This window comes from Cyclopterus lumpus, chromosome 14 (assembly GCF_009769545.1).
Source record: "Cyclopterus lumpus isolate fCycLum1 chromosome 14, fCycLum1.pri, whole genome shotgun sequence".
NCBI classification, from domain to species: Eukaryota; Metazoa; Chordata; class Actinopteri; order Perciformes; family Cyclopteridae; genus Cyclopterus; species Cyclopterus lumpus.
In genome coordinates, this window is record NC_046979.1 from 21,215,421 (window position 1) to 21,230,990 (window position 15,570).

The following is a 15,570-nucleotide window of genomic DNA, read 5'->3' on the forward strand; positions in this document are numbered from 1 at the left end:
AGTAACAGCCATTTAAGTGCTACAAAAGTGCTACTACGGCGCTAAAGGAGCATGTTGTTGCGGTGATGTTGTGGTTCCTGGCAGTCAGAGTCGGGGCCAACACTGAGTTGAGTCAGGTCGTGGGTGGGAGAGCCTTTTCCTGGAAGGAAAAGAAGTTCAGTTCTTAGGGTTAATTTTCAGGTGACATCCACTGAGAGATCTCAGTCAGACAGGCAGAGATTCGTGCTGCTACCTGTGTTTCAGATTGGGGAAACAAGAGGATCAATTGGGTGTCAGCTAGGGCTGCAACTAACGATTATTTTAATAATCGATTAATCTGTTGATTATTTGTTCGATTAATCAATGAATCGGATAATAAAACAAAAAACAAAAAAGCATTAATTTCCAACCCTTTATTCAACAGAACTGTGCCAGAAAATGCACAGGTAACAGGTACCGTAAATTCAGGACTATAGAGCGCACCTATCTATAGGCCGCACCTGCTAATTTTTAAAAGAAATTGTACATAAATAAGACACACTTAAAAGGGGGCGTGGCTTGTCTTGTCTCCGTAAAAACAGTTATTTCCACCGTAAATAACCACTAGTTCTGCTTTATACTTGTTGTGGACATCCCATAAACCTCGGAACATCTAACGCCCTGGTGTTTGGGTTCATAACGGCCGTTTCTCAATATGCGTTCTTGTCCATACTTGTGTTCTCGTGGACTTGTGAAACGTCGTCAGTCGCGGCCCAAGTACTGTTCCAATTCAAAAGTTTGCTTCTCGCAAAGCACGGTAAAAATGCCCGGATGTGACTTGATCCGCCCAGTTTCCAAAGGATGCATCAGAGGAGACTTTGGACAGCACCAGCGACGGGGAGCAATGGGGAAGGACAAAATACTCAACTGAAAGTTGACTTTTTCTAAATACTGTTGTTGAGTCACGGAATGTAATTTTAGGACGTTTTCAGGCGAGAAGTTATTAGTTTAAGCATCAAATCTGTGGTCGGTTTGCCGAGATTCAGCCGATAAAAAATATGCGCCGACGGTTTCGGAGATTTGAGTTCCGGCTCGCGGGACCGGTGAGCCTGCAGCGCCGGGCGGTCAGCGCTCAGTGTGGCCGCCGAGAACAGCCTGATGTCGGCAGGACTTTTTCAAATGATCCGCTGGCTCTGGTGTCTCCGTAGCGGTTACACATGAGATATCATTCGGGTTTGGAGGATCTAACGAGCACAAAGAGTTTATTTTTAGTTCACAGGTTAAATCAGTTTAACTGAGGGTTGCAATTACAATAACTATATTGTATAATAACCGTCCTGCGTCCTCTGGAGTCTGGACTCCCAAGTCCAGACTCCAAAAGAACACAAGTCTGTACTCAGCGTACTTTGGATTGAGAAACGGCCAACATCATCCCTAGGCTCACACAGCTCGGAGTTTCACCGACTCCGTCTCGATAACTTCCGCTTCCAGCGCTGCCGGAGCAGCAGCAGCATGCAGGCGGGCAGGAAGGGAAGGGGGCGTGGCTTGTCTCCGTAGAAACAGCCGTTTACCACCGGGGAAATAAGTTAGTTCTCGCACAACGTTACGGGTCTCTCCGATGGTCTTTGCTCTACCGGCTTTTTTTTGTTGCTCCGCGCTCAACTAAATTTTTTTTTTTAATATACTTATACATCTCCGCGTCTTATTGGGTGGCGTAATAATCGCGCGACGCAACGAATCGATAATGCAATTCGTTGCCAACTATTTAATAATCGATTTTATCGATTCGTTGTTGCAGCCCTAGTGTCAGCGTAGCTATGGTAGGAGAAGCCAATGACAGAGCCGAGAGAGTTGGTGTACAGAGAGAGGAGAAGAGGACCCAGGACTGAGCCCGGAGGGACCCCAGTAGTGAGAGGACAAGGCTCAGACACAGATCCTCTCCAGGTTACCCGGTAAGTGAGGTAGGATGAGAAGAGGGAGAGCGCAGTGCCTGAGATACCCAGGTCCTGGAGGGAAGAAATAAGGATCTGGTGGTTCACTGTGTCAAAGGCAGCAGAAGGGCCTAGAAGGATAAGGACAGAGGAGAGCGAGGCTGCTCTAGCAGTGTGAAGCTGCTCAGAGACAGCAAGGAGGGCAGTCTCTGTTGAGTGGCCGGCCTTGAATCCAGACTGGTGAGGGTCAAGAAGGTTGTTATGGTGGAGAAAGGAGGAGACTTGGTTAAAGATAGTTCGCTCTAGAGTTTTGGAAAGGAAGGGGAGGAGGGAGACAGGTCTGTAGTTGTTGACTTCAGATGGGTTGAGAGTGGGTTTCTTCAGGAGAGCGTTAACTCTTTCCTCTTTCAGAGAGTTAGGAAAGTAGAGAGAGAGGTATTAATATAATGGGTGAGAAAGGGAAGAAGGTCGGGAGCAATAGACTGGACAATGTGAGATGGGATGGGTTCAATAGGGCAGGTGGTTGGGCGGGTGGAGGTTACCAAGGTAAGAACTTGAATGGGAGAGAGGGGGGTAAAAGAGGAAAGCGAAGGGGAAGAAGATGAAGTTAATGGAGGTGTAGTTATAGAAGATGGATTAGTAAATGAGGAGCGTATGTCAACAAAGTGGGTTGTTTCGATTCTGGATTGGTAGAACAAGCTTTTGGCTGCAGAGATGGAGGCAGAGAAGGAGGAGAGAAAAGAGTGAGAGGCGAGCAGGTCGTCGGCGTGTTTGGTTTTTCGCCATTTCCTTTCCGAGGCTTGCATAGTGGCTCTCTCGGTGCGCACCGGTCCGGACAACCACGGAGTCGTAAGAGGACAGAGAGAATCAAGAGAGGAAGACAGAGTAGAGAGGAGAGTGGCAGTGGCAGAGTTAGGATGCATGAGTGAGAACGAGTCAGTTGAAGGGAGGGCTGACAGAACAGACAAGGCCAGAGAGGAGGGTTTGTGAGTAGGAGGGGAAGGACGGAGCGAGAGAGCAAAGGAGAACAGTAAGAGTAACAGGTCACCAGACTTCTCTGTCTGGATGTTAAAGTCGCCCAGAAGGATGAGCGGGGGCCGTTTTCTAGGAAGTTGGATAGGAGGAAATCTAATTCTTCCAAGAAGTCTCCCAAGGAACCAGGTGGACAGTAGAGAACAACAATGATTAGTTGAACTGGATGAGTAACTGTCACAGCATGAAACTCAATAGACAGTGGGGTAAATAATGGAAGAGAAAAACTCTATTTGGGTGAGATGAATAGACCTGTGCCACCACCGCGGCTAGTGGTTCTGGGTGTGTGGCTGAGGGAGAAGGCGGAGGAGAGAGCAGCAGGGGTAGATGTTACATTACATTACATGTCATTTAGCTAACGCTTTTATCCAAAGCGACTTACAATCATGTTGCATTAATACACCGTAGACACAGCTACAGGGAACAATTCAGGGTTAAGTGTTTTGCTCAAGGATGTGTTGTCTGGTGCGATCCAAGTCTCAGTGAGAGCCAGGAAGTCCAGCGATTGCTTGATAGCGAAGCCAGAGATGAAGTTGACCTTGCGGTTAGCTGACTGGCAGTTCCAGAGGCCTCCTGTGACGAGGTGCTGGGTCTGTGTGGAGCGGGAGGGATAAATAAGAGAGTAGGGATTTTGATGCGTGTGTGAACGAGTCCGAGGTCTATAGTATCTACGAGTAGATGTGCACACAGCTATGGAAAGAAAACACATTTTCACAGGGAAATGTTTAGACTACAGTGTCTTTATCCTTGGAGTCTTCTCTGACGCTTCAAGCCCCCACCTGGTTTTACACCAGAGTTGGCAATAATTAGCTACAGCTGTGTCGACCCCGCCCTCAGTTCGTTGAAGGAATTGCCCACTTATCGATACTGGTCTCAGTCAGGACAATGGCAGGTGTTCCTTGACACCAGTCAAGAAGGCGACCTTGAGTGCCTTGAAAGGCGCCTTATAAAACAAATGTATTATTATTACCAGTGAAGTTATCAATAGAGAGGAAAGACTGAGCCGAACGCGCTGATGTGTTTGTTATGTTTGTTGAGTAAATGTGACCTGAGCAACTCCTGAAGCTGTTTCTCCTCTGATCTCTCTATAAAGACACAAACACACGCGGGCGGCGGTTCACGCAGGCGAGGCTGTTGACTCGCGCGCACACACACATGCACATGGACGTCAGCAGCCTGCAGTTGTCTGTGTGGCCCATAACGTCATATAAATGAGAATCTCTGTGTGTGTGTCTGTCTTTCAAACTGCACTAATTAGAACACGTGTGCTTCCAACATCAAAGGTTGCCATAGTGATAACTTCAAAGGGACGACAGTTGCCAGGCTAAACATTGAGTTAAAGCTAAAAGGAACACCTATCTAACTATTTCAAAAAGTCAGTTAACCGTAGCTCTATTTCTTTCGACAATATTTTTTGAGAGGAAGGATGACTGTTAATGGTGGGACTGTGAATGGTGGGACTGTAGTGTAAGATATGTGTCTTTAGCAGCGATTTAGAAATCATGTACGACTGTCTGTGAGAAGACTCTTTGGAGGGAAATATATAATTGAGTCGGATGGGGCAGAGAGGTGGACTTGCTCCCTCGTTAAGGCTTCTCCAGACAAATGTGTGAAACTGTTGGATTCCATTGTTACATGTGTACAACAAGCATAAGATTCCCTACTACTGTACCATGAATTATGTCTAAAGAGTGAGAATTGTGGCCGTAGTGGCGATATACAAATCTTTTTTTCGCAAGATCCTGAAGCTGCTCTCCACTCTGGCGATGACATTACACCTCTAGTCCAACCACACACACACTCATTGAAAACTCTCAAACGACCTGAAAAACACATACAACTAAAACTGGGACAGTTAAATAAGTATAAAAGCTGAATTATAAAGTTATAGCTAACAATTTTGTCAACATTTTCAAGATTAAATGGTGTCTTTAGCTGAAAGTATACAGACATTGTAGGCTTTTAAAGTTAATTTGAAAATGTGAAAAGATAAAAGATATCTGAAAATATACAGTAATAGTTGACGGTTCTGTGAACATTTTAAAATTGAAATGGTGTCTTTAGCTGAAGGTTGATTTTTAAATTTGAAGACTTTCTCCATTTTGATCCAATTTAAAATAATAACCATAAAAGATTTATAATAGGAAGATTTGAAAAGTTTGAAATATGGAAAGTCTTTCCGGTCGATTCCCGAAGGAGCTGAATATTTTAATATTTGAAGGGTTTCAATAGCTGATAATATCAGAATCGAAATCAGAAACTGTTTATTGCCAGGAATGTTTACACAAACGAGGAATTTTTTTTGGCGGAAGGTGCAACATTAGACATGACAAACAACAATCAACGAGACAGCAACAGTGCAATGTATTAAGTATAAGATAAAGATGAAGTGCTCAGACAACAAATAATGTTAAAGTGTTTAGGTGTGTGTTTCAAGTGACATGTGTGTTTAAGTTAAAGTGTATGTTACATGTGACGTGTGTTTAAGTTAAAGTGCATGTTAAAGTGACGTGTGTGGAGGAGGAGGAGAGAGGAAGGAGGAAGAAGAGGAGGTAGTCCTGGGGTTGACAGTCAGTCAGTGGAGGACCGGGCTCCATTGATGAGCCCGACTGCCGACGGGAAAAAACTTTTGGTGTGGCGGGTGGTTTTTGTCCTGATGGACCGCAGCCTCCTACCAGAGGGGAGGGACTCGAACAGGTTGTGTCCAGGGTGGGAGGGGTCAGTGACAATCTTTCTGGCCCGCTTCAGTGACCTAGAAGTGAACAGGACCTGGAGGGATGGCAGATTGCAGCCAATAACCCTCTCGGCCGAGCGGATGATGCGCTTCAGCCTGCACTTGTCTTTGGCCGTGGCTGCAGGGTGCCAGACGGTGATGGAGGAGCAGATGATGGACTCAACGATGGCAGTGTAGAAGTGCACCATCATTTTCCCTGGCATGTTGAATTTTCTCAGCTGCCTCAGGAAGAACATCCTCTGCTGGGCCTTCTTGGTGATGGAGCTGATGTTCAGCTCCCACTTGAGGTCCTGGGTAATGATGGAGCCCAGGAAGCGGAAGGACTCCACAGCGTCGACGGGGGAGTCACACAGGATGAGGGGCGGGTGGGGCTGCATTCTTCCTGTAATCCACAACCATCTCCACTGTCTTCAGAGCGTTGAGCTCCAGGTTGTTCTGGCTGCACCAGGTCACCAGGTGGTCAGTCTCCCACTTGTAGGCGGTCTCGTCCCCACCAGAGATGAGTCCAATGAGGGTGGTGTCATCCGCGAACTTCAGGAGCTTGACGGACTGGTGACTGGAGGTGCAGCTGTTGGTATAAAGGGAGAAAAGCAGAGGGGAAAGAACACAGCCTCGGGGGGAACCTGTGCTGGTGGGCTGATGGTCTGTGGCTTGTTGATGGAGCTGTGGGGGATGGCCTCAGGACTGCTCCATTGTCTTTCAAAGCGGCAGTAGAACTCATTCAGGTCGTCTGCCAGAAGCACGTTGTTCATGGAGTGGGGTGATTTGGGCTTGTAGTTGGTGATCTGCCTGAGCCCTCTCCAGACAGAAGCAGAATCGTTTGCTGAGAGCTGTTGTTGCAGTTTCTCAGAGTACAGTCATTTAGCATCTCTCACCGCCTTGCTAAACCTGTATTTTGACTCTGTGTACAGGTCCTTGTTCCCACTCCTGAATGCCTGGTCCTTCTGCAGTCTTAGCTTCCTGAGCTCCGCTGTGAACCAGGGTTTGTCGTTGTTATAACTCACCCTGGAGCTGGATGGAATACAGCTGTCCTCACAGAAGCTGATGTAGGAAGTTACAGCCTCTGTGTACTCATCCAGGCTGTTGGTAGCAGTCCTGAAGACATCCCAGTCAGTACAGTCCAAGCACACCCGTAGATCTTCCAGAGCCTCACTGGTCCACTTCTTGAATTTCCTCACCACAGGTTTGCAGAGCTTTAGTTTCTGCCTGTATGAGGGAATCAGATGAACCATGACGTGGTCAGAGTTTCCCAGTGCAGCACGAGGGACGGCGTGATAGGCCCTGCTAATTGTTGTGTAGCAGTGGTCCAGAATGCTCTTCTCTCTAGTAGGGCATTTAATTAACTGTCTATATTTAGGAAGTTCATGGCTGAGGTTTCCTTTGTTAAAATCCCTGAGTACAATAACTACAGAGTCCGGTTAGGTCCGCTCCACACACCGTATCTGTTCGGCAAGGGTCAGCTGTGCCTCCTGCACATTTCCCTGCGGCGGCATGTACACTCCGGCCAGGATGAATGAAGCGAACTCACGTGGAGAGTAGAAGGGTTTGCAGTGAATGATAAGAGATTCCAGGTCCGGCGAACATTAGTATCACATAAGTATCACTGTTACGTCGTAACAGTGATATGAAGGACTAGTTACAGTTTAAAATACGTACGGAAGAAATAGATTAAGTTAAAGTTGAATAAAGATTTGAAGAACAATAGTTGGACTGCTGAAGCATTCCAACTAATAATAATAATAATAAGTTTAATAAAGATTACAAGAACAATAGTTGGACTGCTGAAGCATTCCAACTAATAAGCCCGCAGGAGAACATTCAGTTAGCCACACCGAATAACAAACATTAAAGCTGCGAGCAGCGTTGAACGAATCCTCGCTCCGTTTGTCACGTAACGCTGATTTCCTTTCGCCAGTAGGTGGTGCTTTGATTAGTTGAAAATAAGCTTGTAGATATCCTCAGGCCGTGACTTTTATCAAGCATGACAAGTTTGGGGCAGATTTGAGGAGGTCCAGTGGAAAATTGAAGTCAATCGGAATTTTATGGGAGGAGTGTGTAGAAGTACAAATGCTCAAAATGGCAAAAAATGACAAATAAATCCAAATTGGGCGAATTACTGTTGCTCCCCTTAGTGTTTAAATCGCACACGATTTTTTGTGCATGTTACAGAATGCAATGTGCACATAAACTACAAGTTGAGTAAATAGTCCAAATAGTGGAGAAGTTATGAGCATTGAAAAACAAGACACTCCCCTAAGAGGTTCATTGGTCCATATCTCCTTAACACAATAAGATATTAAAAAGCTTTTGATAAGATTAGGTGATGCCACACATATGATCTACAGAAATGTTGGTATGAATCGGACAAAGCGTCTAGAACTAGTTTGCAATTATTTGTTTTTCACAAAATAAAACCTGGCGGTAAATCTAAGTAGGCGGAGCTTAGGGGTCTGAAAGGCTTTTTTGTAGAACAGGTGGATATTGACATGTGTGAAAAATCAAGTCAATCGGACATTCTGGGTGAGGTGTGTCGCCGGTCCAACTTCGATGGGGCGCTAGAGAGCCTTTTATTTTAATACAAATTTGACGTCTATAAAATACGTCTATTTTCACCATGCCTGACAAGGTTGCAACATTTGGTGAGTTTTTGAGTATGGCAAGTACCCCACATATGCGCTCAAATATCTAAAATAAAAATCATGAAGAAGAATAATAAGAATCCTTGCAATTTTAATAGGGTCGCTCGGACCTCAGTCGCTTAGACTCTAAAGACAATAATAATAATACAAATCCTTTTAATAGTGTCCTCTCGGACTGAATTTGTCAGTCGCTCGGACCCTAATAATAATAATAATAATAATTAAAATCCTTGCTATTTCAATTGGGTCCTCTCGAACTGACTTTGTCAGTCGCTCGGACCCTAATTAGAAGAACAATAGGTCCTCCAGTCTGACTTAATGGTGTATTATTATTATTATTATAGATTAAACTATCCAGCATTATATAAATGAGTTAAATTGAGCTTCACCTTTTACCAGCTGCAATATTTAAGTGATAAACACAATAATGCATCAATAAATATAATACATTAACATACTACCGGTATATATTATTCGGCATAATCAGTAAAATACTTTTGGTTTATTAACTATATTACTTTTGTACTTTTCCTTTAAGTAACATTTTGTATTTAGGACTTTTACTTGTAACAGAATATTTTACACTGTATTATAGTTTTCCCAAAGTAAATTCTGCAGCGTTTGTTTGGGGGCTACCCTCAGACCAAATCCCAATTATCTCTTTAGTTTTGATTTCAGGATTCAGCAGCAATGAATTTAATCTGAGCATCACCATTTTTTTTAATATTTAAGTACGTTTATTTTATTTTTATATGTATATTTTCTATGCACTGTGTGTGACCACCTATCTCAGCATTCAGAACAGGTCAGTAATTTAGTCTGTAGTCCCGTGGATGAGTTAGTTTTGAACTCTGTTTTTCAGGGATACATCTATTCCAGTGATGAGCCATTCTCCAAGCAGCAGCTATGACACGTCGGTGGAGGCTCGAATCCAGAAGGAAGAAGAGGAGATTCTCATGGCCAATCGGCGCTGTCTGGACATGGAAAGCAGGTAAAGCACTCTCCACATACAGTACATACAGCCTCCCTGAGTTCAAGCTGCCAGCTTAAGTAGCAATCCTGAAAGGGAATATTGAACAAGACAATACATCCACAAAGCTTTTAGAAAAGTGCAGAAGGAGTGGCTTATCTCCATCGAATAAGTTATCATTTCCGCCATCCACCATAGAAGAAATCACCACTATTTCTGCTTTGTACATGTTGTGGAAGTACCACAAACGTCGGACCATCAAATGCCCTTGTGTCTTGGTTCATATTATCCTGGCTCATATAAATACCACCTTTTTAAGATGTCTTTTTGTTTATACAGGAGCTTCTATTTCTCTGAATTGTGTCCACGGTTGCATGCGTGTTTTCTGACACCCAGTTATTAATACAGAACCTATATAAATATTGCAATACTTTCATGAGTGGGCAATAGGCTAAATCAGTGGTTCTCAAACTGTGGGGCGCCAAGGCATGCAGATTGTTGAGAACTTCACATATTACAAAGTACACAGACATAAAATGAAGTCATTAATAAATAAAGAGCAAAATGCCTGTACCTTTGTGTAAATGTTTAAGTTACGCCGTTAACAGGTAACACTTGCGCATGCGTGACGGCCGAGATTCTTGGCGACTCGCCACATCCTACCTCCGTGAGATCATCTTTATGCTGTTGCCCTTCAAAACAAGAGCTCAAAATTTAGCATGAATTGAGAGGCTGTATCAAGCCTGTGTTGAGTTGTAGTGGATTGTATATACACTTGCACATGTAAATAAGAGAGTCTATGTTTTAAATTAATACATAAAGAAAGATATGATAATTAATTAGGGATATTATGAGGAATATTCTGAAGAATGTGTATTGAGAAAGCATAGAAAGTATGATCACTGTATTATTGAAACTGTAATGCTGACTGATGTTTTATGGTTGTCCTAATAATAGGATGACTCAAGTATCAATGAAATGTATTGGTTATGGGTTTCTCTGGAGAGATCGTTAAAAACAGCTGTTCTAAAGAGCTCCGAAAACCGGAAGTATGAAACAGCTGGCGAGCTCTCCGCGTAAACCTCCCCTCTTTTCACCTGGTCAGGGTAGCATGCTGTGATAATGTTGACATTTTGCATGTATGTCACTATTAACCAATGGGAGCTTAGCTCAGCGAATGCACTGCGAATAAAACTAGTTGTGAGACGCGGATTTGGGCTCTTACGGGGCTGCGCCAGACAGGAACCTGTTGGCTACGCCAGAGCGCTCAGCCGAGAGTCTGTGGAAGCGGAAATCACGTAAGCGCGTCCGATCGGACCATATATATATATATATATAGGACCCTTGTTTGTTAAATTAAATACTGTTTATTATATATCTCTGGCTTCGGGACTTCTTCTTCCAAGCACCAGGCAGCTCGAGATTCTTCTGAACTTTAACACCTGCAACCCCGTTTTAAAAAGATTTGTAGTGGAAAGCTAATACTGATAAAACATGATGGCTCACACATATCTGCACTAGTTTTGTTTTCCAAAGGTTGCACGTTATTGTTGTTTTGAAAAGATATGCAGTGTAAAACTCTTTATTGCCAAATATTTGAACTTGTTTTGTCTGAGTTTTTCACAGGTTGCACTAGATTGTTATTATCTTGAAAATATATTCTGTGCAAAAGAGGTTAATTGCAGCCACAATAAGCTATTCTTTTGCCAAATATTAGTTCTTTTTTGCACAGTTTTGCATAGAATTGTATTTGTATTCTAATAAAGTGATTGAAAACATTTAATTAGTTGTTTGTCTAATGGAGCAATCTGGTTTAAGTGAAAGTGATTGCAAAGTAATTCTATTATTTGAAAAAGCACAGATGGAGGAGTCACAAAAAGTTGTTATTTCAATAAAAATTCAGCATGGACCATTTTGTTACAATTTTGTTGGGCGGTGGGGCATGAACATTTTTCTTCCTCCGAAGTGGGGCTTGACAGAAAATTTTTGTGAACCACTGGGCTAAATGAACATTTTGTCAATGTTTGTATTGACAGATAGTGACTTAACATACATTATTTTAAATGAAAGTCTTCAAGAATATAACTTTAAATTCTGCGGTCCAAACAACTGGACAGAGACTGCCCGAATACGCAGGCTCTGGTGCATTTTGTTTGTGGTGTGAAAGCAAAGCAAACCACGGGTTTGATTGAAAGCAGATCTATGATTCTGGCAGGAATTTAAAAGTTAAACTGGTAATTGTCAACTGTAAAGAAAAGATAATATAAGCATTCTCTATATTAAAAAAATATTTAGTACCCATTGGAATGCACATGCATATCAGCAGTGAAGGCAGAGATTGTTCCTGATTCAAAAGAATGTGAAAACACGTTAAAAAAAGATGTGTTGTGTATGATTTCATTAAAAAGTTAAATTTAGGGATCATGCTAATATTACAGCACACAATGCTGATTTTTCGTCCTAGTTTCTACCCGACTGGTATTGATGACAAATGAGGTCCAGTTTTAGTCAGGTTATGATCATGATATATCCAATTATTTCTTGGTTAGAAGAGCAAGAGCTGTAATGAGCTGCAAGAACTATTGTGGGTCTCTGGATTTTTCAACATTGTACATCTGATGATGCAGGATAGCATCACAAAAACTGTTCAATGAACAAGTTACCGGTCAGTCGATCTGACTTCATGTTAACTTAGTCTGGATCAAATGAAGAATTAGTGATGTAAAAGCACTTTTATAGCTCTCATGGTTTCCTTTGGTTTAATTATGGTCCTCCCTCTTGTTCTGCCTAATTCAGGATAAAGAATCTCCATGCACAGATTATAGAGAAAGACGCTATGATCAAGGTGCTTCACCAGCGCTCCAGGAAGGAGCCCATCAAGGCAGATGCGCAATCTGCCATGAGGCCCACCAAGTCCCTGATGTCCATTTCCAACACTGGCTCTGGTGGTTCAGGAGTGCTCTCTCACAGCCTGGGCCTCAGTAGCTCCCCCATTACCGAAGAACGCAAGGACACCAGCTGGAAGGGCAGCCTGGGTAAGAACCAGAACACACGGTCATTACATAATATTTACCCCATGTAATACTTTTAAGAACAGCAGCTGAATGTTACTATGAGTGAGGATTGGGAATAGACAGTTACTTATTAATAATAATACTTTTTTTTATATAGCGCTTTTCAAAATTCTCAGACACTTTACAAATGTTAAAATCATCATAAAAGTGAACACACATTAGTCACTCATTAAAAGCAGTTCTGAAAAGGTGGATTTGATTTGAGATTTGAATAAGGAAAGGTCAGAGCTGTCTCTGAGTTTTGAGAGAGAGTTCCAGAGGGAGGGGGCATCTATGGAGAAAGCTCTGTCACCACATGTCCGGTGCTTGATCCTGGAATGGACAGGAGGTTTGCATCATGGCTACTTGTAGCTACGGTGCTTGTGAGTAAAGATTGCTCTCTTCTATTCCTCCAGGTGGTCTGCTGGGTTACGAGTTTCGTACAGAGTCTCTCAGGACAGGGTCAATCTCATCATCTCCCTCACCAGTGCTTCCTTCCACCCCCATGACCGCAGGTCACTCAAAGACAGGCAGCAGGGACAGCTGCACGCAGACCGAGAAGGGACAGAGTCAGGACACCGGCAAGCCCAGCACTCCAGGCCTGCAGAGCATGACGCCTCCTTCTCGCCTGTTCAGCCCCAGCCCAGTCTACATCCCGGACCGCATAGCAGGTCAGCTCACACTGTCAGACATATCAGTAGGAGCTGGTGGATGTCTAAGGCTCTGATCACACTCACAATATGTCTCAGTTGGAGAGTGATATCTTGTGGTAATCAGGAAAAAGATTCAAGGGCACAAAGAGTTGATTGCACCATGTACATCACTTGCAAATGCTATTTGCCCTTTCACAAGATGCTATTCACAAAAGATAGAGCACCAATGATTTTGCTGTAAAAACATGGCCATAACGTTTTTGCATCCAATTGCAGTTACCCATTTGGCAAAGTCTAAATGTTGCCTTGGCACCAAAAACCATAGGCAGAGCAATGGCAAAGAGAAAAGATAAATTACATCTTCAGATCGCAAGCTACAGGTCGCTACAGGAGGCATTTCTTAAAATTTCAGGTAAGGAATTTAAACATGACAGGTATACTGTATTTGGGATTTAATCAAACAAAGGTTATTATCAAATGCACACCTTCAGACTGTAAAATATGGCATGATATAAAGCATGGCATCCCTTATGAGTTTCAGTTACCAACAACTCTCTGAAGATGCTAATTAATAAATTCACTGTAAATGTGTGCCTGTTTGAAAAGGGACTGCTAGAACTGCTAGAGAAGGAAAAGGGACTGCTTGAGAATGAAAAGGGACAACAGTACAGGGAAAATAAACAGTCATAACACCCCCATCGTTAACGATAAATCATTTTCACACCGTTACTCAATCACACAAGTATAAAAGTATTTCAAGCTTAGTCTTGACATGCAAGATTTCACCTTGACAAATACCACCATACTATGTCTGATCGGACCCAATAGATGTCATGTGTACAGATGAACAGCATTACAGAGTTACAACACATTCAATGAATATGACAGAAATTATGAATGATGAGTAGTAGGCATGGACCACAATCCAGATTTCCACAATCCATGTAAACAGAAAAAACTGTGTCTTATGGCATTATGATGAGGACTGATAATGAAAATATGGAGTGATTGTACGAGAGCTGTCACTGGCTTTCCACACTGCTAATTTACACAATCGTTCGGTGCAGGTGGTGAAGATTTACCAGGTGAGATGACTTGAGAAGGCAGAGTGAGTGATATCACCATGGTTACTCCTCTTCTCCAGTGAGCTTTGCATTGCATCAGATAGCTATTTACAGTTTGTTTATGTACAGTGTGCTGCATATATGTCACTATGGGATTAACCATAATTTAATCATATTCACTGCAGCTATTTTACTCACACTTTATGAAAACTAAAATCGCACTTGGTGTTATATGCCCAGTATTAGAAGATTATTGAAAACTGACACTTGTTTCTGCAATTCTTTAATACTATTTAACGTAATCTTACAGATGATAATTTCATCAGCTGCTCCACAGCGCACAACGAGTGTCGGTAGTCCGGCCCTCTCTTCTGAAGAGAAGAAGAGAGCAGAAAGCGCTGATGAAATATCAAGTGAAATTGGAGATCTTGTCTTGTAGTTATGGCTCACTAGGACAAGCACAAATAACACTGTTGGTTTGACTGTTTGATAAGAGGTTCTATAAGTGCAAAGTAACGTCTGATAGGCAGGGAAATTAAATGTGTGAGAGGCATCATTGTATGTGTAATGATACCTCTCACATTTCATTTCTACTATAACGTAAATTAGGTCCTGCTTCAGGGAAAGGTGAGAGGCAGGCTCGCACCTAACACGGTGGTAACTCCGACGGCTGTCCGGCTGTGAAGGACCAGGGTACACGTAAAACTGGGAGGGCATGTAAAGGTGGAAAAAATAAGGATTTTATTCACACTTAATATTTACAAGAATTACAATGGGGAACAAAATAAGAACAAAGTAATAAATAAGTTCAACATAATTGTGTTACGGTCTACAAAACGTACTAATCAGAATTTAGGACGAACAACATAATGAGAGCTCTATGAAACAAGAGACACTCCTGATCCATCTTCCAACTGCAGAATATATATGATGTTTGTGAGTCCATGGTTTACTGAAGGGGAAAGAAGATCTCCATAGTGGTGTAGATGTACAGGACACCCCTCAGGCTGTGGTAGAATGGCCCAGTCCAATTATTCTGGCCAGTCTATTATGCAGGTGTGCTGCAGCAGCTCAGTCTTTCAGAAGGATCGTCGTGGGCTAAAAAAAGTTTATTTAATTCTTTTAGAGGTGTTTTCTGAACATAACTAGGAACATCACCTTCACTTGGGCCTGTCGTACTGTCCAATCTGCACTGCCTATTGTGCATCTCTCCACTAACACTGCCAAACCTTCACCCAGGGTTCTTACCTCCCAACTTTTCTGGTAGATTTGGTCGTCACCTCTGTATCACACTTTGTTATGGAATGGGGAAGAAGGTTGGATTATTCTAAAGAACTAGTCTTTAGATTAGGTCCCAGACACTTACGGAATAACAATAATATTAATAAAACTTTATTTATATAGCACCTTTTTAAAACAGGGTTTACAAAGTGCTCTACATGGAAGCAAGGCAAAAAACATTTCAGAAATACAGGAGGCAAAGGAGACCATCCCATATAGGAATGGTATGGCTGGGTTTTTATTTCAGTTACATTT

At 42.7% G+C, this 15,570-nt stretch overlaps 1 protein-coding gene across 10 annotated transcripts in view; it reads left to right on the forward strand.

The window, feature by feature from the left end:
* Window positions 1-15,570, forward strand: part of amot (angiomotin) — a 58,545-nt gene that overhangs the window by 31,589 nt on the left and 11,386 nt on the right. For 8 of the 10 annotated variants that reach the window (XM_034549839.1, XM_034549837.1, XM_034549836.1 and 5 more), the window contains 3 exons: window positions 9,157-9,285; window positions 12,061-12,299; window positions 12,734-12,988. In XM_034549839.1, the coding sequence (XP_034405730.1) occupies window positions 9,157-9,285; window positions 12,061-12,299; window positions 12,734-12,988 (623 nt within the window). Of the gene's footprint in view, window positions 1-9,156; window positions 9,286-12,060; window positions 12,300-12,733; window positions 12,989-13,246; window positions 13,383-15,570 lie in introns of all 10 variants that reach the window. The other 2 variants (XR_004611039.1, XM_034549842.1) reach the window with 2 other exon arrangements.